The sequence below is a fragment of the Cannabis sativa genome, chromosome X (assembly GCF_029168945.1).
Source record: "Cannabis sativa cultivar Pink pepper isolate KNU-18-1 chromosome X, ASM2916894v1, whole genome shotgun sequence".
NCBI lineage: Eukaryota > Viridiplantae > Streptophyta > Magnoliopsida > Rosales > Cannabaceae > Cannabis > Cannabis sativa.
Genome location: NC_083610.1, coordinates 80,893,178 through 80,917,512, shown reverse-complemented (window position 1 = coordinate 80,917,512; position 24,335 = coordinate 80,893,178). Strand labels below are relative to the sequence as shown.

At 34.0% G+C, this 24,335-nt stretch overlaps 2 protein-coding genes across 2 annotated transcripts; both read left to right on the top strand.

The window, feature by feature from the left end:
• Positions 1–1,749: 1,749 nt before the first annotated feature.
• On the top strand, positions 1,750–8,374 carry LOC115699845 (uncharacterized). Its single transcript, XM_030627389.2, has 17 exons — positions 1,750–2,154; positions 2,305–2,420; positions 2,505–2,768; positions 2,853–2,950; positions 3,138–3,300; positions 3,390–3,500; positions 3,837–4,832; positions 4,947–5,099; positions 5,184–5,283; positions 5,356–5,450; positions 5,985–6,176; positions 6,260–6,316; positions 6,399–6,470; positions 6,640–6,738; positions 7,193–7,324; positions 7,414–7,584; positions 7,681–8,374. The coding sequence occupies exons 1-17, from the start codon at positions 2,133–2,135 to the stop codon at positions 7,846–7,848; spliced, it is 3,009 nt and encodes a 1,002-aa protein (XP_030483249.2). The 5' UTR covers positions 1,750–2,132; the 3' UTR covers positions 7,849–8,374.
• LOC115703130 (uncharacterized) lies at positions 8,000–23,122 on the top strand. The gene is made up of 3 exons (XM_030630630.2): positions 8,000–8,053; positions 20,467–20,631; positions 22,658–23,122. The coding sequence occupies exons 1-3, from the start codon at positions 8,000–8,002 to the stop codon at positions 22,949–22,951; spliced, it is 513 nt and encodes a 170-aa protein (XP_030486490.2). The 3' UTR covers positions 22,952–23,122.
• Positions 23,123–24,335: the final 1,213 nt, after the last annotated feature.

Sequence of the window (24,335 nt, the reverse complement as noted above, 5' to 3'; positions counted from 1 at the left end):
TGAGATCTCTCTCTCATTTATTTAAGCTTATCTTCATGCATCGATCATAGTATATCCATGCATATTTCGACAATATATGCGATTGAACTCAATAAAGATTGGTTTTTTTATGATTCTTATGTATTAGAGTACTTTTATGTTGGAATTTTTAAGTGATTTATTTAAATGAAATTTACTTGAGTTTACTTTGTGTGTTGTGTAAGGGTAGGGATGTCTTTATTAGCATCCTTTTTTGCTTAGATTAAGGTTAATTCTCATGAGAGGGATTATGTTTGGCCTTTTGGGAGGCTAATGACGGTGTCATCCTTAGTGGGATGAGAATCCTCGAGGTACAACGATGACCTAATTAAAGGAGGAAGAAGTATAAAATCCCTATATAACTGGCACGTGGTCTCCGTGATTGTCTAAGTTACACATGCAATCTTTACTTGAGTTTCTTTATGCTATTATTGGAGAGTACGTACCAAGTTGTATTGGAACACTAATTTAGGATGTTTACCAAAAGGTACATTAATAGAAGATGAAGAATGGGGAAATAGGTTAATAGGTGTTGTCCTTGATTTTATCAATAAAAGTGACTCGTGGATCAAATAGTATTCATTGAATTACGTAAAATCCAATGTTTCATTTTATTGTTATTTTCTTTTCTTTTTTATTTTATCGTGCTAAAACGTACAAATATTTTGAGATTTGTATTAGAATGATGACAAAATCTATTTTATCGCTAAATAAATAGATATTGTGACAAGAATCATGTCTCAGCCTCATGAGACATGCAAGACCTTACTTTTCCCTATGGCAAGGAAACCTCATGCCTTGCGAGGGCAATGATTGATCTTGGTTGAAGATCTAACGAAGGGTGACGAGCAAACAAAGCTCCTCTCCTACACCAACACCCACCACCACATGTAGCTTGACTAATTGTTGCAGTTAGACTCACACATGATACCAAATGAACATGTTGAAGGTCGTGTTTGAGTTGACATGGAGTTGCCATGAGTGGAAATTCCACTACATGAAGGTTCATTAATTGGGCAACAACAACAAAGTAGATGTTTTTGGAATTAGTTGCAACTCACTACAAAACATAAAAAGATTCTTGAATCGTATAAAATGCAACCAAAGGGGTAATTTGTAATTATTTTCAAAGTTTAAGGAGAATTTTTTACAAAATTATAAAAAGTTAGGGGAAAAATTTCTGTACATGTCATAGTTCGGTGAACAAAAGTTCTATTACTCTTTGGTGAGATTTTTACACGACAAAAAATTATGTTGTGCGATAATAAAATGATTATTATAGTCGTTTTGTAAACATAAATTTACACAATTGCAACTATTATAGTCCTATAGTGTAAATTCAATAAGCGTATCTTACAAATTTACATTTTGACGTTGTTAGTTTGATAAATTTTATAGTATGAGTTAAGAAGTTTTTCGAAGAAATCATATACAAGTATTAAATTAGTAAAATAACTGTGAGTGATTCTACAATGCACTCCTAAAAAGTACATAAATGCACTTATTTTATAATTTTAATATTTAAATAGTTATAATTTTTTTTTTTATATATATAATGGTGTGTATTGTAGTTATTTAAGATATCATGTAAAATTTTAATAAATTTAGAATAATTTACAATACAAAAGCAGAATTCAAATTGTCTATCATACATGCGTGTAAAATAAAAGATACTCAAGTACAACATAATATTGTTTGAACTTTATTTTTTATGCGTTAAATTTTTTAATAACTAAAAGATATTTTTTTTTAGTGAAAGTATTAAATAATTATATTGTATATTGTAATATTTTTTTAGAAAGTTATTTGTGGAAATAATATTTGACGATTGGGTCTTTACTATTAGAGTAGGCAAACACTTGAAATCATCATTATTCAACGCCGGCGGGAAGAGAAAGTAAACTTTATTTTCTCCGGTGGTCTGTTCTGTGAGGCCTAGGGCTAAAATGACACTGAATTATTCTGGCTTCACAGTAGGCAGATAGGATCTGAAACCTTAACCTACATTCTCTAATTCCGTATTCCTCACTTTCATTTTAGCTTTTAAATTCCAATTCTAGTATTAATTATTGTATTGGGGGTTGCTGTTGTTTGAAGCTGTCGCTATCATCTCCATGGGAAAACCTCTTTGTTACGGTATTGTTTTCTAGTCTTGTTCCTTTTCTGGGTATCGTAGCTTCGTGTAGTAAAATTTATGGATTATTATTTATAATGTGTTACAGTAATTGAGCTTTGTGCAGTACAGTTTGAATTTTTGAATGCTGTTGTTGTTTGTTTTGTCATCAGATGCGGGGAAAATTGAAGTTTCTCAAAGCTTTATCAATAGAATGTATGGTGTTTTCTCTGAAGGCACACACTTCGCTTCACCAATTTCCTCCTTGAGGACAAATGAATTTGACTTGGTAATGTCTCATTCTTTTCTAGTTGATTTATGATTGTGTGTTATGGTTTTTCTTATCTAGTTCATTTGTTAATTACTTTGAAAGGTGCGAGCTTTACTTGAAATGTTACAAGGGTTTTCTAGTTCCTTATTTTATTGGGACAATGATGACAACTGTTTTCGTGCCAAAAGTGGGATATATGTTGCTCATCTTTCTCAGACAAGTCTTAAAGCCGTTATCAATCAACTTATGTATGCCGGAACTTGCTTGCAACTGGTGGGAATTGTGGTTGCCAAAGTTGAGAAACGGACAGGATCTTCTCCTCCTACTTTGAGAGCATTTGCATGCGCTGCTTCTGCTTGGCTTCGTGTATGTATCTGAAAGCTAATCATCGAATAAAACTATGTTCATTCTAATTTTTTTTTCTTTCTTTAACTTACTTTCTTGCATCAGAGATTACGGGATATTGCTCTAAAGGAACAAACGAAAATGAGCAATGCTGGAACTGGATTTACTCCTACCTTGTTAGGATTGACAAATTCTTTATCCAGGTTTGTATTTAATGATTGTTGATGTAGCTTTAAGAACTCTTATTTGACAGTCATGTCTGACATATGTTGCCTTCAGTTTGCTAAAATTTGTTTCGGTTCCATCAATGGTTCATTAAGTGGATGATGCAACTGCTCTCTTGATTTGTTTTTGTTATGTAGATTGCTGATTACTGTTTATTTATATTAGCCTTTGTTCAGGTGCTGAGTACCTATTGCAAATAGTGCAAAGTGCTGTTCCTCAACTATTTTTCGACTCAAATTCTTCTGTTCCATCAGCTGACATAGCAGTTCATATCCTTGATTATCTTTACAAGAAACTAGATGAAGTGTGTCTTGCTCAAGGTGGTGAGGTTGTGACGAGTTTCATGGCAAGGTATTTTGCTTTTGGTTGTGTTCTCTTCATTGTGCAATCAAAGTTTATAATTTTTAATAATTTCAGGAGGAAGGATATCAGATGCTACTTTACATGTTTATTGGAAGTTTGTTGCCCTATATTGAAGGTCTTGATTCATGGCTTTTTGAAGGAACACTTGATGATCCTCATGAAGAGGTAATTGTATTAAACCTTTTCTTTTTGTCTTAAAATGTAAACAATTTCGTTTTGTTTTGGGCATTTGAAGGTAGTATTCTCTCTCCGATTCTTATGAGAATTGTAATGTAGCACAAACAAAAATTAAGTATATAAAGGAGTACTCTTTCTCTTTTGATAGATTGTTATTGTCCTTTATTTAGTTGAATGCTTTCTGCCTTGTATTTTATCTGTACAATGTATAGATTCATTTCATCATTTGTGCAGACAGAGTATAGTTGGTGGTGTTTCTGTTTTAATAATGTTTTATTTATATAGACTCTCTAGACTTTGCTGATCTTATTTTCCTCTATGCAGATGTTCTTCTATTCTAATAGAACGACATCTGTTGATGAGGCTGACTTCTGGGAAAAGAGCTACCTAATTAGGCAAACACAGTGTCCAGAATTATATTCTGATATAACTGCTCTAGTTTCTTCCTATGGACTTGGTACCATGGAAAATGAAAAGAAGGAAGTTGGCCAAAGAGAAACCATCTCGATTTCTAGTTCTAAAGGGAAGGACCGGACCAATGTGGACCTTCAAGCTTGTCCTTTGTTTATCAAGGACATAGCTAGGGCAATTGTTTCTGCTGGGAAGTCACTGCAGCTGATTCGGCATATTCCAATAACATCCTCAGTAACAGCTGGCAGAGGATATGAGAATGACGTTGATGCTGATTTTGGCAGTTTAAAGGATGGTTTTTGTCACGGTCAAAGCATTGCCGGTTTAACACTGTCAGAAGCTTTTTGTGTGTCATTATCGGGTCTTATAGGTCACGGTGATCACATCTTCCGATACCTTTGTCAAGATGACTGGCATAAGAACAATATTATTCGATCATTTGAAAAAATTGGAGGCAATAAACATGAACTTTTGCCTGGGGGTTGCTCTGAAAAAAATTGGTATAAATATTTGGTTGATACACTAATGGAGAAAAAACTGATTAATGTTGACACTAATGGAGATATCACAGGTGGAGAGAAAATGACTGAAACTGATGCAAATAAATTACATCTTTTGAGAGCCTTCTGTCCAGAAAATCCAGTTATCAGTGTGTGCCAAGAGATCCTTTCTAGGAATAAAGCAGCCTGGAAAGCATTAAATTTATCCAGAAATTTCTACTTGCCTCCTCTAAATGATGAGGTCTTACGAAAGGCTATATTTTGTGAGAGTGACACATTTTCTGCAGCGGAAGGAACAGACTATACTTTTGGTTTCCAGTTTGGTGAATCTGAGTATCTTCGTACACAGGATGACTCTAAGATGTTGGAAATGTTGTTTCCTTTTCCTACTGTTCTTCCTTCCTCGAAGGTACCTTTTCCTTTTATCACAATTTCTGCAAGTTGCCTCCCTCCCCAAATCTGGAGCTTCTATAGATTTCCTTTGGTGGATTTTTGTAATTGTTTTTATTGTTTCTTGGAGCAGGATAATTCTCGTCTGTCAGAGCTCTTACCTTTCCAGAAAAATAGCACCCTTCCATCAAGGGTTCTTAGCTGGGTCCAGAATTTCAAGCCTAAAAATAATCTACTTCCTGTGGTTATTATGCAAGAGTGTTTTACTGTGTGTATCAAGAAGCAGGTAAAAGTGGTACACTGAGCCAAACTTTGTGCCTTTTTGGGTTAATAATGATGTTTATGTATTTAAAATTCACTTATGCTGTAGGTGGATTGTATTGGCCAACATATATTGTCAAAATTAATGAATGATTGGAGGTTAATGGAGGAGCTAGCTGTTTTGCGTGCCATTTTTTTGTTAGGATCAGGTATCTCTTAAATTGAAATTCTCTTTTTCTTTGTCTCCTAATAGACATTGACTCGTTCCTTTATCTCTGTAGGTGATCTGTTACAGCACTTTTTGACTGTGATTTTCAATAAGCTGGATAAAGGAGAAACATGGGATGATGATTTTGAGTTGAACTCAATATTACAGGTGCAGGGACATATTTTTAAGAACTATCGTGTGCTGTTATGGATATAATTTTGAAGAGAAGAAAAGCGGCGTGATTTATAGAAGTGCAAGCATGTTTCAGATAATTGTTTTGACATGGTTTTTGATTATTAATTTATTATTCATATTATATTATTTTTATTTTTGAAATTTCATCATTGTTATAATAGATTGTTATTATTATGTTATACTGCCATTTTTGAAAGGAAATAGAGTAAGGACTGCTGATGTTAAACTACCGACCCTAAGGAAATACATGTCCTACTGTGTCATCTTAGAGAATTACTGTCTGGAAATTCATATAATATCAACTTTTTATATCAAAATGAAATTTTAGGCACAGGTCAATAATTTTGGATGAGGGTGTTCACTATTGTATTTTACTGTGTTAATTGAGTTATATCGTGTGATAGTGCCTGTAATTGTTTTTCACTATATAACTGATCTTATATGTTCTCTCTGTTTTCCCATTTCGTTCGCTCCTTTTACTGACAATATCTGTACTTAATACTGCAGGAATCCATAAGAAACTCTGCTGATAGTGTGCTACTTAGCGCTCCAGATTCATTAATTGTGTCCCTGACAAAACATCAGGGTGTAATTGGAAATGAGCAATCTAGTACGGGTTCCCGTCCATCAACTCCTCATAGAAGTCATGCACACATCTTTGGAATCGATGGCCTTGATTTACTAAAATTTTCATACAAGGTATACTCTATTGATTGTTATGATGTTTCTTGTGCTGTATCCTTTCATGTTTATTAAATGTGTATATATTTACATTTCAACAGGTGTCATGGCCACTTGAACTCATTGCTAATACTGAGGCTATAAAGAAGTATAATCAGGTATTGTTTCCACTTCTAGTCTTGGCACCTATTTTTAGGATTTAATTATATTCCAGGCATTAATGTTTTAAATACAATGTAGGTGATGGGGTTCTTATTGAAGGTCAAGAGAGCAAAATTTCTACTCGATAAAGCTCGGAAGTGGATGTGGAAGGTTTATTTCTAGCTCCCTGTAGCATGATTCTATAGTTTATTATGACACTAGTATATTCAACGACTGTAACTATTAGAATATGAGGAATAATCTCGATTTTTTCTTCACTAAATATCAGCTGTCTGATGTAATTTGGCTGTTTCATTGTCTTTTTTCTCTTTACGTGCAGTGTAAAGGTGCTCCAACAAATCAATATAAGCATCACTGGTTGGTGGAGCAAAAACTTCTCCATTTTGTGGATGCTTTTCACCAATATGTGATGGACAGAGTAAGCTTTTGTGAAATTAACTTGAAACTTGGACTTTTAGTTGCAATCTATGGACTTTTATGAGTCTTGTTCCTCATTTATGCTTGTAGTTTTGTTCACTCTTAAGGCATGTTATCTTGTGTATTCTGGCTTCTTTTTTAACTTTTAAACCTCTATTCTATAAGTTTCAGCTTACCTCTTACTATTTTCCCCCTCAACTGGTTGTCAAAATTCTACTGATGTGCCTGTTTGATTGCATTGTCCCTTTTATAAGTTTTCAAATACAAAGAACTTGGCATTGGGTTTCATACTCGAGCTAATTGAAAAGTTAAGTTGTGTAGTAGTAATTATATTCTGCATTTCAGAAGCATAACATTGCCATCAGAGTCATATATAGTTCCTAGTACATTTTGCATTTTGATTATGTTTGATAAGAGCATAAAATGTTAAATTTCTAATAGGACGTAGTAATCAGGTATATCACAGTGCATGGCAAGAACTCTGTGAGGGCATGGCAGCTGCTCGTTCTCTGGATGAAGTGATAGAAGTACATGAATCCTACTTATTGTCAATTCAGCGCCAGTGTTTTGTAGTCCCAGATAAGCTGGTGGGTAGCTTAGATACTCTCTTTCTCTAACTAACTGATCTTTTATTGAGTGTGATTTACAGACTTTTATCGTTTTCTTTTGCACTCAGTGGGCTCTCATTGCGAGTAGAATCAACAGCATCCTTGGATTAGCATTAGATTTCTATTCCATACAGCAGACACTGAGTGGCGGAGCAGTTTCTGCGATTAAGGCCAAGTGTGAGATGGAAATTGATCGTATTGAGAAACAGTTCGATGATTGCATTGCTTTCCTCCTAAGAGTAAACCTTCTTTCATTTTCCTTGTTTTGCCTCTACAAGTTTTTAGTTTTTTTTTCTTAAAAAAATATGTGCTTCTCACGTTCGGTGTTGATGCAGGTCCTTTCTTTCAAGCTGAACGTGGGTAACTTTCCTCATTTGGCAGATTTGGTTACTAGAATCAACTATAATCACTTCTACATGTCTGATAGCGGGAACTTGATGACTGCCCCAAACTCTGAAAATGCTTCAAGAGGGAGGAAATCATTTGTTGGCAGAACAGAGTGATTTTGTTTATTTGTTTTTTAATCGAAAAAGTAAGATATATAGTTAGTTTATTGTGCATAGGTAGTGCATCGTTCACATTAGTCTGAATATCAGGGAACTTGAGTCGAAGCCTAAGCCTGAGCGAAACAGTTTGCTCGACTCTAGTTCTCGGATGGAAGTTTATGTATCCTTAGCCTTGCAAAATTTGTCACCAGCATCAGTCCTGGTATGCAATGGAATGTGGATGACTTGGGGTGATAATCACAATGATTTTGAGGCTTAAAGAAAATAGAGTATGGAATGCTTCTCCTCGGAAAACAATGGGATGACATGCGGGTACGAGATCTCGTACCAGAAAATGATTGATCTACTCAAGTGTGTAATTATTTTGTAGTGTTGTAGCAAAGTTTGGGCAAACTTGTTTCTATGGATGTCTTACAAATTGAGGTTATATCAACTTACTAACATTGTATTGTATTGCATTTGTATGTCTTTCTGTCAAAGAATTGGATATAAATAAGTATGTACTGTAATTAGAGTGCCCAAATAGTTGTTAAAAACATATCTAAAGGATGTCTACAAGATATATGTCCACAATAGTCAAACAATCCATCAAGTTTTGTGTCAATAAAAATGAAAAATCACAGAAAGTGGTAACAAACCAGAAAGTAATATCCATAACCAACTAACAACTAACACAAAACATTTTTTTTTAAAAAAACCTAGCTAATGCTAACACTACAAATGCACATGAGAACATTAGTGTTTTTTTTTTATTTGAAACAAAAGATGATGCAGTTTTTTCTTTCTCCAACTCTCGTGGTGTCTCGATGAATTTGGTTGGAGGATGGTGTGGGGATGATGATTCATTCTTCAGCTTTGGCTTTGATGATGGCTTCGAGTTTACTCTGCACAACCATGTTACTGTTTCAAGGAATGCCTCATTCAGTTCATCAACTATAGCAGCCTTCTTATACTCCACGATCCATCTCTTTTTGTGTTGCTGCTAATTTTAGTTCGATTCAATCGTATGAGAATGAGATGGCAGCTTCTGTCTCAGATCAACAACTTTTAGCTCAGCCTTTTCGAGCTCTTGGAATTTTTGTTGATATCGGGCCCTGTATCGGACCCATCGTGTCATAATAAAATTTAAAATTATGAGGACCATTGGGTTTATTATCGGGACCTATAAGACTATTTTCTTCAACATTTAACCCCTTCAACATTAAACTACCATCAGACCTATGTCGAACCTACGGGCCAGACGAAAATTACGGATTCTTCCCAAAACACAAATTCGAGTCTAAAAACTTCAAAAATCACATAATCTTCATTAAAAACCACTAAAAACACAGACCTAACCCTAAATCTAATTGCTTTAACCCTAAATCATAAAAAAATAAAACGACTACAGTTAAAAATTCATGAAAAAAATTAAGGATTATCTTTGACGAAGACATTATCGGCGTTGGATGGTGTGTGTGGTCGCAATGGTCCGTGGGTCGTTTGGGTGGGGTAGTCACGAGATCGAGGTGGTTCGTGAGTTGTGTGGGTGGTTCAATTGTGTGTTCCTCCGTGTGCATGTTTATAGAAAGCTAGAGAAAAAAGGGGGAAAGACAACGTTGCTCAAATGAAATGGGTAGAATGAAGTTTTACGAAAAAATAACCTATTATAAGAATGGTGAATCCCCATCCTTATAGTAATCAATTAGCAACAAAATATATAAATACACAACTTGAATACAAACAAAATGAAAATGAAACCACCTTACCCTTTTCAGAGTACGTATTAAAATTTATTAATTCTTAATAATTTTTTTTTGGTGGAAGAGATAGATGTGTACATATATATATTTGACATATATAACTACATATAATAATGGTGGTCTAGGAATCATATTTGAAGCATTTAGCATCGTCCGATTTCTCGTAACAATTTTCATTTTTGCAGTCGCATAGGCAAGGACCACCATCTGCTATTATCCAACAATTTTCACCATATATTCCCCTTTCTTTGTTGAATATCACAAACTTGTGCTCTGTACCATCGATTTTGAAAGTGCATCTGAAAACTGTTTCACCAAAAACATTTGTTTTAAACTTGAATTCCATAGAGTTGCTGTAAGGGATGAGTGTCACTGGACCGATTGTATCATCACTTGATGCACATGTTGCCACAACTGAAATTTCCTTATCTCCGATTTCGCTTTTCACCAAATGACTTTTAATTCTTACTAATTTATTTTCAGACCCAACTCCCTCACAACTAGTATTGGATGAAAGAGACATACCAAAAATTAGCATCATAATAATTACAATTATCTCTCTAAAACCCATTCTTTCTTTCTTTCTTTCAATATTAATAGTTTCCTACTTTGAGACGAGAGTCTCATTATATATATATTTATAAGATAAAAGAGCCAAACAAAATCACACAATAAATGGTATTAAAATTAAATATCTTAATTACCATATATAACATATTAATATTGCTACTAATTTTGTTTATGATCTTTGTATTTAATTTCATAACCTTATTTTGCGTTTTTTTTAAGGGATTTTCTATTACTGTATGTAATTTCAATTTTATTAGAGAAAAAAATACATGTATAATGAAAAGAAAAAAGGTGTGTATTATCTCAGTAATTGCATTTTATTGCAATGTACTATATTAAAGATATATATTAAAAGAGTTTTAATAGGTAAAATTTATTTCATAACAGCTGTTATAAAAAAAATTATTACTATTAGTAACTACGTTTTCTTTTTTTTTTTTTCTAAAAAAAATAAAAACTGCGTATTCTTTTTAATTTTATAAAAGAAATAATTTAATTATTATAATTATATTGAAGAAACGCATGAAATATTGTGATGGCAGGCATCATGATGAACATATTTTTAAGAGATGTAATAAAGACCATATATCAAGCAAGGAAATGTTAGATTTGGTAGATAATCCTTGTAAGGCTATTGGGAAATTAAGTCCTTGTTTAAATTTTTCTGAATCCCGTGACAAGCAGAGCTTTTGCAACTTTACTTCTCACCAAATTTCTTGTTCCTGCAAATTGGTTGCTACTATATTACAAAGCATGATGGAGAATGTTAGGTCCTTTTTTTTGGTAATTTAGTTGTCAAAATATTTCTTAATTAATGTGCATTTTATTGAGCATTCAATTTGTTTTTATCAACTCTAGACCCTTTTTCCAGGGGGAGTTGTGTTTGGTACCTGTGAACTTATTTGGTTTAAAAGTTAGCATGTTTCTTTAGTTATTGTTGGTTTTCGATTGTGTTACTCAGGGGGAGTAGTTATTTGTTATGACTAACTTTAACTTGCAGGTACTTTGTGTTAAAAATTATTTTGTTCTATCTAAAGTGCCAAAGGGGGAGATTGTAAAGTCTTTTTGGCAAGTTAGTTGACAAAATAATTTTTCCATTTATGGTAAGATTGGTGTGCATTCATATTCGATTTCTTACCTTATAAATTCGGATTGTAGTTGCCCTTTTCCTTGTTTGGAAAGTTGCACTTTCAGCTGAACTTTCCTTTGTTGAAAACTTCTCAAAAGAGAAGGAATTCTCTTTTGGAAAGTTGTCTTTTTTAGGGAAACTTTGATTATTGCCTTTTCCTTATTAATTTCGATTGTATCTTGATACAATCAGAATATCTAATCTGTTTTTGGCAGGAATCAAGCATTGATAGAGGATCGGACCCGATTTTAGTAAGTTTCCCGTTTCTGGTCAGATCTGCTGCGTCAGCATCCGAATCCGATGTAGCAGATCGTGTTTATTTTTGGAAAGTTTTTGTACAGCTGCTAATTCGAACTTGTGGTTGCCTCTTTGGTTTCTATGGTCTATAAATAGAGCCTAGAGAGCAACCATTCGAATTACCTCTTCCATTATTCATTTTCTACATTTATCTTTTGAGAGAAGAGAGTCTTTCTTTGTTTTGTGAGAGCCTAGTTGTTCATCTAGGTTCTAGTTGTTCTATTTCTGTTCTTACTCTATCCTAGAGGTTGTGAAGAACTACTTGATTGAACAAGAGATTGGTCTTCGGGAGAAGACTTGATAAAGCCTTACTTCGGGAGGAAGTAAGCACTTGGTCTTCGGGAGAAGACTTGTTGAAGCCTTACTTCGGGAGGAAGTAAGCACTTGGTCTTCGGGAGAAGACTTGTTGAAGCCTTACTTCGGGAGGAAGTAAGCACTCACACTTCAAAGACGAAGGGAGTTCGGGCTTGAAGGTGTTTCAAGAAGTCAGATTCATAAAGTGGATTACAAAGGATTGCGGCAATACTTTAGAGGGAGTCTAAACTTGTTTAAGTCAATTGTCTTTGTAATTTTGATACTTTATTAATTGATTTCATTCTCTGGGCGTGGCCCCGTGGACTAGGAGTGTTCGTGAGAACACTGATACCACGTATAAATCTCTTGTGTCAAGTTATTTATTTTTCTGCAAATATTTTATATTCTGCCTGTTCAGTTTTGCTGTAGCAGAATTACTTTCTGCTGCTGCAAACACTTACAGTTTTTATATTTTCTTATATACAACTGACATTTGCAAAAACACGGTTTTTCAATTGGTATCAGAGCGGGACACTAAACTCTTAGTGTGGTCCTATAACGTTTTTGTTAGAATGTCATTTTTTGCAGAAGGAAGTTCTATTTCTAGACCACCGTTGCTTAATGACTCTAACTATCCTTATTGGAAAGTTAGAATGAGGGCCTTCATCAAATCTCAAGATGAGAAGGCGTGGAGAATGGTTCTATCAGGTTGGTCTCCTCCAGTTGAGACGGATACTTCGGGTAATACTATAATAAAATCCGAAGCTTGGAATGGTCTATTGAAGATGATAAACTATCTGCCTATAATAGCAAAGCCTTGCATGCTATCTTTAATGGTGTAGGTGAGGGTTTCATTAAACTTATATCATCTTGTGTTTCTGCTAAGGAAGCTTGGGAGATCCTTCAAACTCAGTTTGAAGGAACTTCTGATGTGAAAAGATCTAGATTTATCATGCTTCAAACTAAATTTGATGAGCTTAGAATGTCTGATAATGAAACTTTAACTGAATTTTATGAAAAATTATCTGACATTGCTAATGAATATTTTGCTCTTGGTGAAAAGCTTGATGATTCTGTTCTTGTGAGAAAAATTGTTAGAGTACTTCCAGAAAGGTTTGATACGAAACTTTTAGCAATGGAGGAAGCTAAAGATTTTAGCACAATGAAGGTAGAAGAATTGATGGGTTCCTTACGTACTTTTGAATTAAATCAACAGATTAAACAAAAGGACAAACCCAAATCCATTGCTGATAAAGGTAAAAGTATTGCTTTGAAAGTTGCTGATAATGAAAATTCTGATAGTGAATGTGATGATGAGATTGCTTTATTAACTAAGAATTTTCAGAAATATATGAAAAAGATGGGAAATAAAAAGAATATTTCGAAAGGTTCAAAAGGTAATACTTTTATTAAACCATCTGTCTCTAACAAAAAGGGAATTCAGTGCAGGGAATGTGAAGGTTTTGGGCATATTCAAGCTGAGTGTGCAAACACATTGAAAAAGAATAAGAAAAGTTTCAATGTCACTTGGAGTGATGATGAAACCGAAAGTGATGAAGATAATTCTGAAAATGTTGCCCTAACCTCTGTTATGTCTAATATGTTGTGTGATTCACAGGTGAAAGCTAGAGTGGTATGTCTGAATAATACCACCAAACAAGAGGAATCAGATTCAGATGAGTCTGAAATCTGTGAAGAATCTCTTGCTGAATCATACAAAGTCATGTATGAAAAATGGATTCAGGTTGCTTCTGAAAATAGAGAGTTGAATAAATTGAATAAAAAATTGTCTCATCAGATTGAAATGTGTGATTTGAAAATAAAAGAATATGAGACAAGTTTTTGTGATAAAGATGAAAAAATCTCTCTATTAAAGAAGGAACTTGAAAATTTTAAGAAAAATGTTCAAATGCTTAACCCTGGATCTTCTATTTTTGAAAAAGCTCAGAATGCAGGTCAGAGAGGTTTCGCAGGCCTTGGTTCTAATGGAATGGAGAGTTAAGGAGTCACGAAGTTTGTAAAATCTAGTGTTCCAACGAATCACCTTGAGGCTACAAACCTCCGTCGTATCAGCTAACGGTTTCACGGCCTTTGCGGCGAAGAAACGGCTTCTGATGCTGCAAAATCTCCAGGATTTTCGAAAAGAGTAAGATCTCAGGTAAAAAGATTTGTTCCCACTTGTCATTTTTGTGGTAGAAAAGGACATATTAGACCTAAATGTTTCACGTTGAAAAATCTGTTTAAAACAAATTCTTTTGATCATTTGGAAAAATCTCAAAAGAAACATAAAGGTTTGAAACAAATATGGGTGAAAAAGAATTGTCTAGCTGGTTTTTCTGATAAAACTGCTGCATCTCAAATGTGGTATTTTGACAGTGGTTGCTCTAGACATATGACAGGTGACAAGGACTTTTTGACTAACATTCGACCTATGCAATGTGGAGAAGTCACTTTTGGTAATGGCCTATCTGGAAAAGTTGTTGGTATGGGAACTCTAAATTTTGAAGGGTTACCTAGACTGAAAAATGTGATGTTAGTTGAAGGACTGAGAGCTAATTTACTTAGCATCAGTCAAATCTGTGATCAAGGGTTTACTGTTTCTTTTAATAGAGATCATTGTTATGTCCTGAATGAAGACAATGAATGTATATTGCAAGGATTTCGATCCAATGATAACTGTTACACTCTAACCCCTGTGTTTACTTGTCATTCAGCTATCAACAACACCACAGATCTGTGGCATGCCAAGCTTGGGCATATTAATTTTAAAAACCTGAAAAAATTGTCAAATGCAGGTATTGTTCGAGGTCTTCCCAAGCTTGGTAAGGAAAGTGAAGGTAAGTGTGAACCGTGTCAACTTGGGAAGCAATTAAAAATCACTCACAAGCCTGTGTCTGATATCAATACCTCAAAGGTATTGGAATTGCTTCACATGGATCTTATGGGTCCAATCCAAGTTGAAAGTTTGAATGGTAAACGATATATCTTTGTGTGTGTTGATGATTTCTCTCGTTTTACGTGGGTAGATTTCTTAAGAGAAAAATCTGACACTTTTGATGCTTTTAAAACTCTTTGTCTGAGATTAAGAGTTGAGAAAGGTTGTAATATTGGGAAAATTGTTCGAATTCGAAGTGATCATGGTAAGGAGTTTGAAAATTCTGTGTATGATGATTTTTGCAAGTCTACAGGTATAACTCATGAATTTTCAGCTCCCAAAACTCCTCAACAAAATGGAGTTGTTGAGAGGAAGAATCGAACATTGCAGGAAATGGCAAGGGTGATGTTAAATAGCAAGAAGTTGACAAAGCGCTTATGGGCTGAAGCTATTAACACAGCTTGCTACATAATAAACAGAGTGTTTATTCGTCCAGGTACCTCAAAAACATCTTATGAAATCTGGAAAGGTAAGCGCCCCAATGTAAGTCATTTTCATGTTTTTGGATGTGTGTGTTATGTCTATAGAGATCGTGAGCATATTGGTAAATTTGATGCTAAAAGTGATGTTGGTGTGTTTATTGGATATTCCTTAAACAGTAGAGCTTATCGTGTTTATAACATGAGAACTCAAACTGTTTTGGAATCAGCTAATGTGGTTGTCGATGATTTTAGAGATTTTTCAGAGTTTTCCACAGAAGCCAAGATAGATAGTCTCATGGATACTCCTCCAGAAGTTGTAACAGTAGATCCTGATGCAGCAGAACCCATTGCTGATGCTGCAAAGGACGAATCTGCTGCTGCAACTGAATCTGGAGAACCAGAACCGTCTATCTTGACTCATCCAAACATCATCACTGACTCTATTCAGAAAGAACCAAGCACCAGTCAAAGCTGAATCATCCAAAAGATCTCATCCTTGGAAATCCTGAAGAAAGCATGGTAACTCGCAGAAGGTATATTAATTTAATCAACTTTCTTTGCTTTGTTTCTCAATATGAACCGAAAAATGTGAAGGAAGCCATGACCTTTGAGGAATGGCTCAATGCAATGCAAGAGGAACTCAACCAATTTGTTCGCAACAAGGTATGGATTTTGGTCCGAAGACCAAAAGGTATAAATGTTATTGGAACAAAGTGGTTGTTTAAAAATAAAAGTGATGAGTTCGGTACAATTGTGAGAAACAAGGCTCGTTTGGTGGCTCAAGGGTACACACAAGTAGAAGGTATTGATTTTGATGAAACTTTTGCTCCTGTTGCAAGATTAGAATCAATTCGTTTACTTTTGTGTATTGCTTGTATTCTGAATATTAAATTGTTTCAAATGGATGTGAAATGTTGCCTTCCTAAATGGTATTTTGAATGAGGAAGTTTATGTTGAGCAACCAAAAGGATTCGAAGATCCTCAATTTCCAGACCATGTATACAAACTTGAAAAAGCTTTGTATGGTCTGAAACAAGCTCCTCGAGCTTGGTATGAAAGGTTGACTCAATTTTTACTTTCTCATGGCTATCACAGAGGTAGTGTGGATAAAACTCTTTTCATCAAACATATAAAATCCGATTTTATCATTGCTCAAATTTATGTTGATGATATAGTTTTTGGTTCTACATCTAACCATGAAGTGCAGGTATTTGTTGATCAAATGAAAAGTGAATTTGAAATGAGCATGGTTGGTGAGCTTAATTTCTTTCTGGGTCTTCAAGTGAGACAAATGGAAGGAGGTACATTTGTATCTCAAAGCAAGTATGCTAAGAACCTTGTCAAGAAATTTGGCCTTGAATCGGCTAAGCAGGTAAGTACTCCTATGAGCACCACACTGAAATTAACAAAAGATGAGAATGGAGTAAAGGTAGACACTACACTCTATCGTAGCATGATTGGAAGTCTTTTGTATTTAGCGCTAGTCGGCCCGATATACATTACGGTGTGGGAGTGTGTGCTAGATATCAAAGTAATCCTATGGAATCTCATGTATCAGCTGTAAAAAGGATTATTAGATATGTTAATAGCACTCCTGATTATGGAATTTGGTACTCGAAAGATACCAATTCAAATCTTGCTTGTTTTAGTGATGCAGATTGGGCAGGAAATGCTGATGATCGAAAGAGCACAAGTGGAGGGTGCTTCTTTCTTGGGAATAATCTAGTATCTTGGCATAGCAAGAAACAGAATTCCATCTCCTTATCCACTGCCGAAGCTGAGTACATAGCTGCTGGCAGTTGCTGTACTCAACTATTGTGGTTGAAACAAATGTTGATTGATTATGGGTTTGAATTGGGTGTTTTGACTATTTTTTGTGATAACACTAGTGCCATAAATATTTCCAAAAATCCTGTTCAACATTCTAGAACAAAGCACATTGACATAAGACATCACTTTATCAGGGAACTTGTTGAAAATAAATCATTGCAATTAGAATATGTTGATACTGAAAAACAATTAGCTGATATTTTCACAAAGGCCCTAGATGCAAGTCGCTTTGACTCCCTCAGAATGTCTTTGGGAGTTTGCATTGTTTAATTTTATCATGTTCATAATTTCTGTACAATAGTGTTATGTGATTCGTCTCTAGCTTTTAATCTCCTATCATTGTATTTTGACAATCATGTTTATGCTTTTGGATTATAATCAGTTAGGATCTCATTCTTATCATACTTTGTGATGTTGTGTTAAAAGGTTCATGTTACTTTTTTGTGTCTAGGATTAAATAATGTACTTATACAGAGTTGAGCAATTTTTGTTTCAGACTTATCAGGCCCCTTGCTGGAATAGAGCTACCCATACTGAGGTGTGAAAGCCATCTGATGAGTAAGCTGGAACATTGTAATTAGCAACTATGATGAGGATGCACTACCATAGAAAAGGGCTACCTTCAGTATGGTGTGAAAGCATCCAGTTGCGGGATCAAATTGAAAAAGGCGAAAATGAAAAATCTTGCCAAGGACAATGACCCTATTTTCACTGCACACACTTATGTCTGACAAGTGTGTTCAATTCTGTAAGTCTCCTCTATTAAAATTAAATTGATCATCCTGGTACACAATTTTCAGTAACATGCATATCTTTTTCCTTAACATCAATTAGTATGATTATTTCATGAGATACTAATTAGTTATTTCCCTTAAAAGCATAACATGTATTTTATTTTGTCAATTGTCAATGATATTTGATTTCTTTGCTTGATTCGAATCACATATATTTATTGTACACATTGTATTTTATTTTCGGTTTTAATTAAATAAAAAAAATAAAAAAAAAAGAGAGAGGCGTGTGACTTGCTTCATGGGTCAAGAAAATCTTGTGCATAAATGGTAAGTATCAACATTCATTCTTCTTTGATTTATTTTTGATATGTTTCCATTTAAAGATTGATCTTTTATATGTAATGTGTCTTTAATCTTGAAAGATTGACTTATTTTTGGAAATATTGTTGGTAATTCTAGTTTCCTTTTATTTATTTTTTTTTAAAAAAAAAGGAAAAGAAGTTGCAAGGAGTGGGCAGTTTCCTTTTGTAATCGTGGGTTGGTGGTTTCTCAAATATGTTGAAATTGGTTTCCTTTTTGCTAAACTCTCCCATGTTTATTTCAACCAATTTATGTCATTCACTCTCACCACCTACCCGATTCTATTTCTTTGTCTCTCTTGCTTGTTTGCTGTTCATTGTCTATTTCAGATCAAAATAGTGAGAACAAAGAACCTAGGGCATCCCAAATAGGAAAATGGTGGAATCTAAACAAGCTCCCTCAAATGCTCTTCTTGCTGCTCCAATCGTCTTGCTGCCATGGAGGAGGTTCAGCAAGAGATGTCCAAGCAGTTGTCCTCATTGATCAAGCTTTATGGGGCATAAGTTTTCTTTCTTTTTGTTTTTGTTGGACATATTTCTATCTTTTCATTTTCTTTTGTCTTTGGCCCTTATAGATAAACAAAAAGGGGGAGTAATTGTATACTCAACTGTTTAGGGGGAGTTGAGGTTTGTGTTTGTGTTCATCTTTGGTCAAAGTTAGCTGTTTATTTTGGTTTAATGTTGTGCTTCTCAGGGGGAGTTTTTATGTTTATTTTGCTAACTTTGTTTTGTAGGTGTTTGTTAATTAATAATATTTTGATTATCTAAAGTGCCAAAGGGGGAGATTGTTAGGTCCTTTTTTTTGGCAATTTAGTTGTCAAAATATTTCTTAATTAATGTGCATTTTATTGAGCATTCAATTTGTTTTTATCAACTCTAGACCCTTTTTTCAGGGGGAGTTGTGTTTGGTACCTGTGAACTTATTTGGTTTAAAAGTTAGCATGTTTCTTTAGTTATTGTTGGTTTTCGATTGTGTTACTCAGGGGGAGTAGTTATTTGTTATGGCTAACTTTAACTTGCAGGTACTTTGTGTTAAAAATTATTTTGTTCATCTAAAGTGCCAAAGGGGGAGATTGTAAAGTCTTTTTTTGGCAAGTTAGTTGACAAAATAATTTTTCCATTTATGGTAAGATTGGTGTGCATTCATATTCGATTTCTTAGCTTATAAATTCGGATTGTAGTTGCCCTTTTCCTTGTTTGGAAAGTTGCACTTTCAGCTGAACTTTCCTTTGTTGAAAACTTCTCAAAAGAGAAGGAATTCTCTTTTGGAAAGTTGTCTTTTTTAGGGAAACTTTGATTATTGCCTTTTCCTTATTAATTTCGATTGTATCTTGATACAATCAGAATATCTAATCTGTTTTTGGCAGGAATCAAGCATTGATAGAGGATCGGACCCGATTTTAGTAAGTTTCCCGTTTCTGGTCAGATCTGCTGCGTCAGCATCCGAATCTGATGTAGCAGATCGTGTTTGTTTTTGGAAAGTTTTTGTACAGCTGCTAATTCGAACTTGTGGTTGCCTCTTTGGTTTCTATGGTCTATAAATAGAGCCTAGAGAGCAACCATTCGAATTACCTCTTCCATTATTCATTTTCTACATTTATCTTTTGAGAGAAGAGAGTCTTTCTTTGTTTTGTGAGAGCCTAGTTGTTCATCTAGGTTCTAGTTGTTCTATTTCTGTTCTTACTCTATCCTAGAGGTTGTGAAGAACTACTTGACTGAACAAGAGATTGGTCTTCGGGAGAAGACTTGATAAAGCCTTACTTCGGGAGGAAGTAAGCACTTGATCTTCGGGAGAAGACTTGTTGAAGCCTTACTTCGGGAGGAAGTAAGCACTTGGTCTTCGGGAGAAGACTTGTTGAAGCCTTACTTCGGGAGGAAGTAAGCACTCACACTTCAAAGACGAAAGGAGTTCGGGCTTGAAGGTGTTTCAAGAAGTCAGATTCATAAAGTGGATTACAAAGGATTGCTGCAATACTTTAGAGGGAGTCTAAACTTGTTTAAGTCAATTGTCTTTGTAATTTTGATACTTTATTAATTGATTTCATTCTCTGGGCGTGGCCCCGTGGACTAGGAGTGTTCGTGAGAATACTGATACCACGTATAAATCTCTTGTGTCAAGTTATTTATTTTTCTGCAAATATTTTATATTCTGCCTGTTCAGTTTTGCTGTAGCAGAATTACTTTCTGCTGCTGCAAACACTTACAGTTTTTATATTTTCTTATATACAACTGACATTTGCAAAAACACGGTTTTTCAGAGAAGATTCTTTCTATAGTGTTAAAGATTCTGACAATGTCAGCAGTGTCAAATTTTTTGTAACTTACCAAGCTGTCCTCCATTAGATAATTCTTGTTTACTCAATGCATCATCTCTTTGGATTTTCTTAATCGAAGAGGTGAAGATAGTTGGTTCATTGAGCAAACATGTTCTTCCTCCTGGTCTTGGGCCTGGTGTAGACGCAATTGGGGTCGGTAATCTCATTGTGCTTTGAGTTGTGTGATATTGTATGTATTCTTTCAAAGTATAGAAACTCATTGCAACCTATACAAGGTTTAATTATAGCTTTTCTTTATGTCTTTGTAATGTGTCTTGCTCTTGTTCCAGAAATGAGTTGTTTTAACTCCATGGACACTTCATTTTTGGCTGTGGTTTCTGGTTTTACCTCTACTCTGATTTCAAAGTTGGTTCAACAACCTTATTGCAGGCTAATGCGGTTACATTTATAAGCTAAATTTTATGCTGTTAATATCCTGGTTTTTGAAAATGGGTTCGCCTTTTACCTAAGTCCCATCCTCTGCAGCATCTAGTCAACATTCCAATTGCTGGTTTTGTCTTGGGTTAGTATTTGTCTATTTTGAAGCTATAAAAGTCTATAATTTTACATGAAGAATAAAAAGAAAGTAAGCAAGAATGTGGAACCTGCATTCCTATATATGCTTACTCACAAATACATTATGCTTATGAGTTTTCCTTGCATGGCATTCTAACTTTACTATTTCTCAGCTTGCTTCCTTGTAAACTCCAACAAATTTTCACCCTTTTGTCCATCTTCTCGAAGTCTAAATCATTGAGCTAGCCCAATCTAATTATGCTTTGTTTAACTGTAATTGTAAAATTAGTAAGTTGTGTAGCTCAGATTCAATTATTTTATGATACATTTTCATGGAGTTATGTTTGATTAGATTAAAGTTGGCTGTGCTAGTCATCATTATGTTGCAATACCACAATTTCAATAAGTGTTCAATGCTTGGATGCATGGTGATTGAATAGCAAAAATTCTATTGACTAATATTGGGGTATCTACCCAAGTCCCACATTGGAAGAATATACAAAAGTTGTCTTGAATATAAGTGTTCCACCTTCTCTATTAATATGAGATTCATATTGCTATTGGTCCAATTAAATATCAAGTCACATATAGTTTAATGCTCTTATTATTACATTACTTTGAAAGCAAACCAAATATTGTAATGTGTTTTGATTCCATTACAACAGATCTTAGTGTATGATTTTTTGTTTGATGTAACATAAGATTTTTACATTTAATAATCTAACAGAAGTCGCATTGAATGTCATATGTCATGAACTGAGCCAAGATTATAAGCCAGACAAAATGCTGTTGTGGTGATTTGTTGTAATTTCTGTATAATATTCTATTCATTAACAAGATATTATGTATTAAACACTAGGTATTCAATATTTCAATGTTAATCCATATTGTATAGAACCATTGCCTTACATTTTTCACATAGGTTTGGTTGGTACTACAATAGCATAATGAGGATGAGATTTTCTAAACAAACTTTTGACCAACTTCTAAAGCTATATAGTATAGTAGCTTTATATAAATTTTTATTTTCGAATTATTTTGGTTGAAACCACGTGATCATGCGGAAGTTGATGTTAATTTGCAGTTTGGAGTATTTTATTTAATTGAATGGGGTGTAATTTGTTTATGAAAGTTTCTGCAGTGGTCCAATAATAGGGCACAAATAGTAACGGGTACAGCCTACTTTGCTTATTATGATACGAGTAAAAAACACTAAAACAGTGAATGAATGAAATGAAATTAATCCAAGTGGAAACCAATGAATGGGTGTTGAATTAATGGCTTTGAATATCGAGAGAGAAGTCGTTGTCGAAATAACGTTGTGCTGAAATGGGTGTCATCCTCTCAACACCATTGGTCAAAATGGTTATATGAGAATAGTAAAGTAAAGTGGAGTTAATTGCCCTGCTCTGAAATCTTGAATCAAAGACGAAGCAAGTCTTTATTAGTCTTATTATTATTATTATTATTATTATTATTGCATTATTTCACGGACTCCCACACCTTTGACCCCTTTGAAACTATGCACGTGTTGTTCTAAGTTTTTTTCAAACACCTCAGTCGACTCACACACACACACACACTCTATATACGAATAAATTGTGATATTGTAGTGGTCAGCTTGTGTTAACTAATCTCTTTTTTTAACGAAATGTCATCACAGGCTCCACCACTGAGTGTAGTAGTAGTGTCGCCGCAGCAGCAGAGAGTGAGCCATGGTTCATCTTCTGTTGGTCCTGTTGTTGGTGTCTTAGTTGCTATTCTCATCTTAGGAGCAATGGCAGTAATGGTGGGTCGGTTGTGCTCAGGTAAGAGAATCATGGGCTATGGAAATTTTGACTTGGAGACATGGGCTGAAACCAAGTGCTCTTCCTGTATTGATGGTAGAATCCAAGTTAATACCCCTTTGCCCAAACCCAACGATTCTGCTGTTGCTGCTGCTGCTGCCTCCCAATGAAGATGAAACTACTTATTTGATTGAGAATATTTTATGGGGTTTGGCTTGTATTTCTGGATATTATTTTGGTTGTGGATCTTTTGTGTTTTTTACTCTTTTCAGTAGCCAAAAATGTGATATGGGTTTACTTTTGTCTTTTTTGGATGATGAAATTTCATTCCTTTTTGTTTACATTATTAGTTCAAGGTTTTAGTATTTTGTCTATTGAGTTCATTTTAATCAAAGCCTCCACTTTCTGGTTGTTGATATACTTTGACCTTAATATATATTAACAAACAAAATAAAACTAAGCATACTTTAATTCAGGGTCAAATTTTGATAACTCTATCACACATTTAATAAGATTAGATTTAGAAGAGATAAGTTTATTCTCATACCTTTTCTGATTCTTTGACAACTTTTTTAGTCTCTATTATTTTATTTTTCTTTTTCATTTTAATGTGCTAATTAATAAAGGATATATACTCCACTTTATAATTTTTTTTGTTAAAACCCATTGAGTAGTTGAACCTCTCTTATGAAATTTCAGGTTCAATAAATTACATATGTGAAACTACACGCAATTATGACACTAGCAAAAAATAAAAGATAAAACATTTATGACCATCCAAGTAAAGAAAAAGAAAACAGATAACCATTATTATGACAATTTAAAATTTATAACTTAACATGCAATGAATGATGATGTTGCCTTTGAATGAAATAAAAAGCCTAAGCCTTTTCGGGTCGACTAGTCTTACTCATATCATTCTCATTCATTCACTCAACAAACTCTTTAAACTTTAAGATAAAAGGGGTGACAATTTGTGTTCCTATCATGACAAGATTTAAGCATTACAAGTAAATAGTAAACTCAACTTTGATCCATTTAGTATCGAAAACTAAACTCAAACCTAACCCATTTATAAATGAATTGACCTGACCCAACTCGTTTAATTATCTATTTATATAAAAAAAACCATACTTAATTTTAGTTAACATATCAACTTATTCTTCGATAATATTATCCCACATGCCACATGAATTAAATGTAAAAAATTGAGTCTTATATAAAATATGGACTCAATATTAACATATTTATGTTTTCTTTAACTAAAATATATAATTTATTAACATATATTTATAGTAAATTTAACATGTTTACTATCTTTTTATAATACTTTAAAGATTAATTTAGCATGTTTATGTCATGTTTAACTAAAATATATAATTTATATGTAATGAATTTTAATAGATTTAAGAGTGTATACTTTTATACAATTTATTTTTGAGTTAGGCGTGTTAAGCCCGCAAACTCAGGAAATCGAAATTGTAAAGAAAAATATTAATATATAAATAAAATATTAAATAATAAAAAAATATAACAAAATAATATTTAGTGTAA

Coding starts and splice junctions, on each gene's coding strand:
- LOC115699845 (XM_030627389.2), top strand. CDS start 2,133: ATGGGAAAACCTCTTTGTTACG. Junction 2,769..2,852: donor CTGCTTCTGCTTGGCTTCGT/GTATGTATCTGA, acceptor TTCTTGCATCAG/AGATTACGGGATATTGCTCT. Junction 6,317..6,398: donor CTATAAAGAAGTATAATCAG/GTATTGTTTCCA, acceptor AATACAATGTAG/GTGATGGGGTTCTTATTGAA.
- LOC115703130 (XM_030630630.2), top strand. CDS start 8,000: ATGGAAGTTTATGTATCCTTAGCCTTGCAAAATTTGTCACCAGCATCA. Junction 8,054..20,466: donor TGTCACCAGCATCAGTCCTG/GTATGCAATGGA, acceptor CAATGTCAGCAG/TGTCAAATTTTTTGTAACTT. Junction 20,632..22,657: donor CTGGTGTAGACGCAATTGGG/GTCGGTAATCTC, acceptor ATGTCATCACAG/GCTCCACCACTGAGTGTAGT.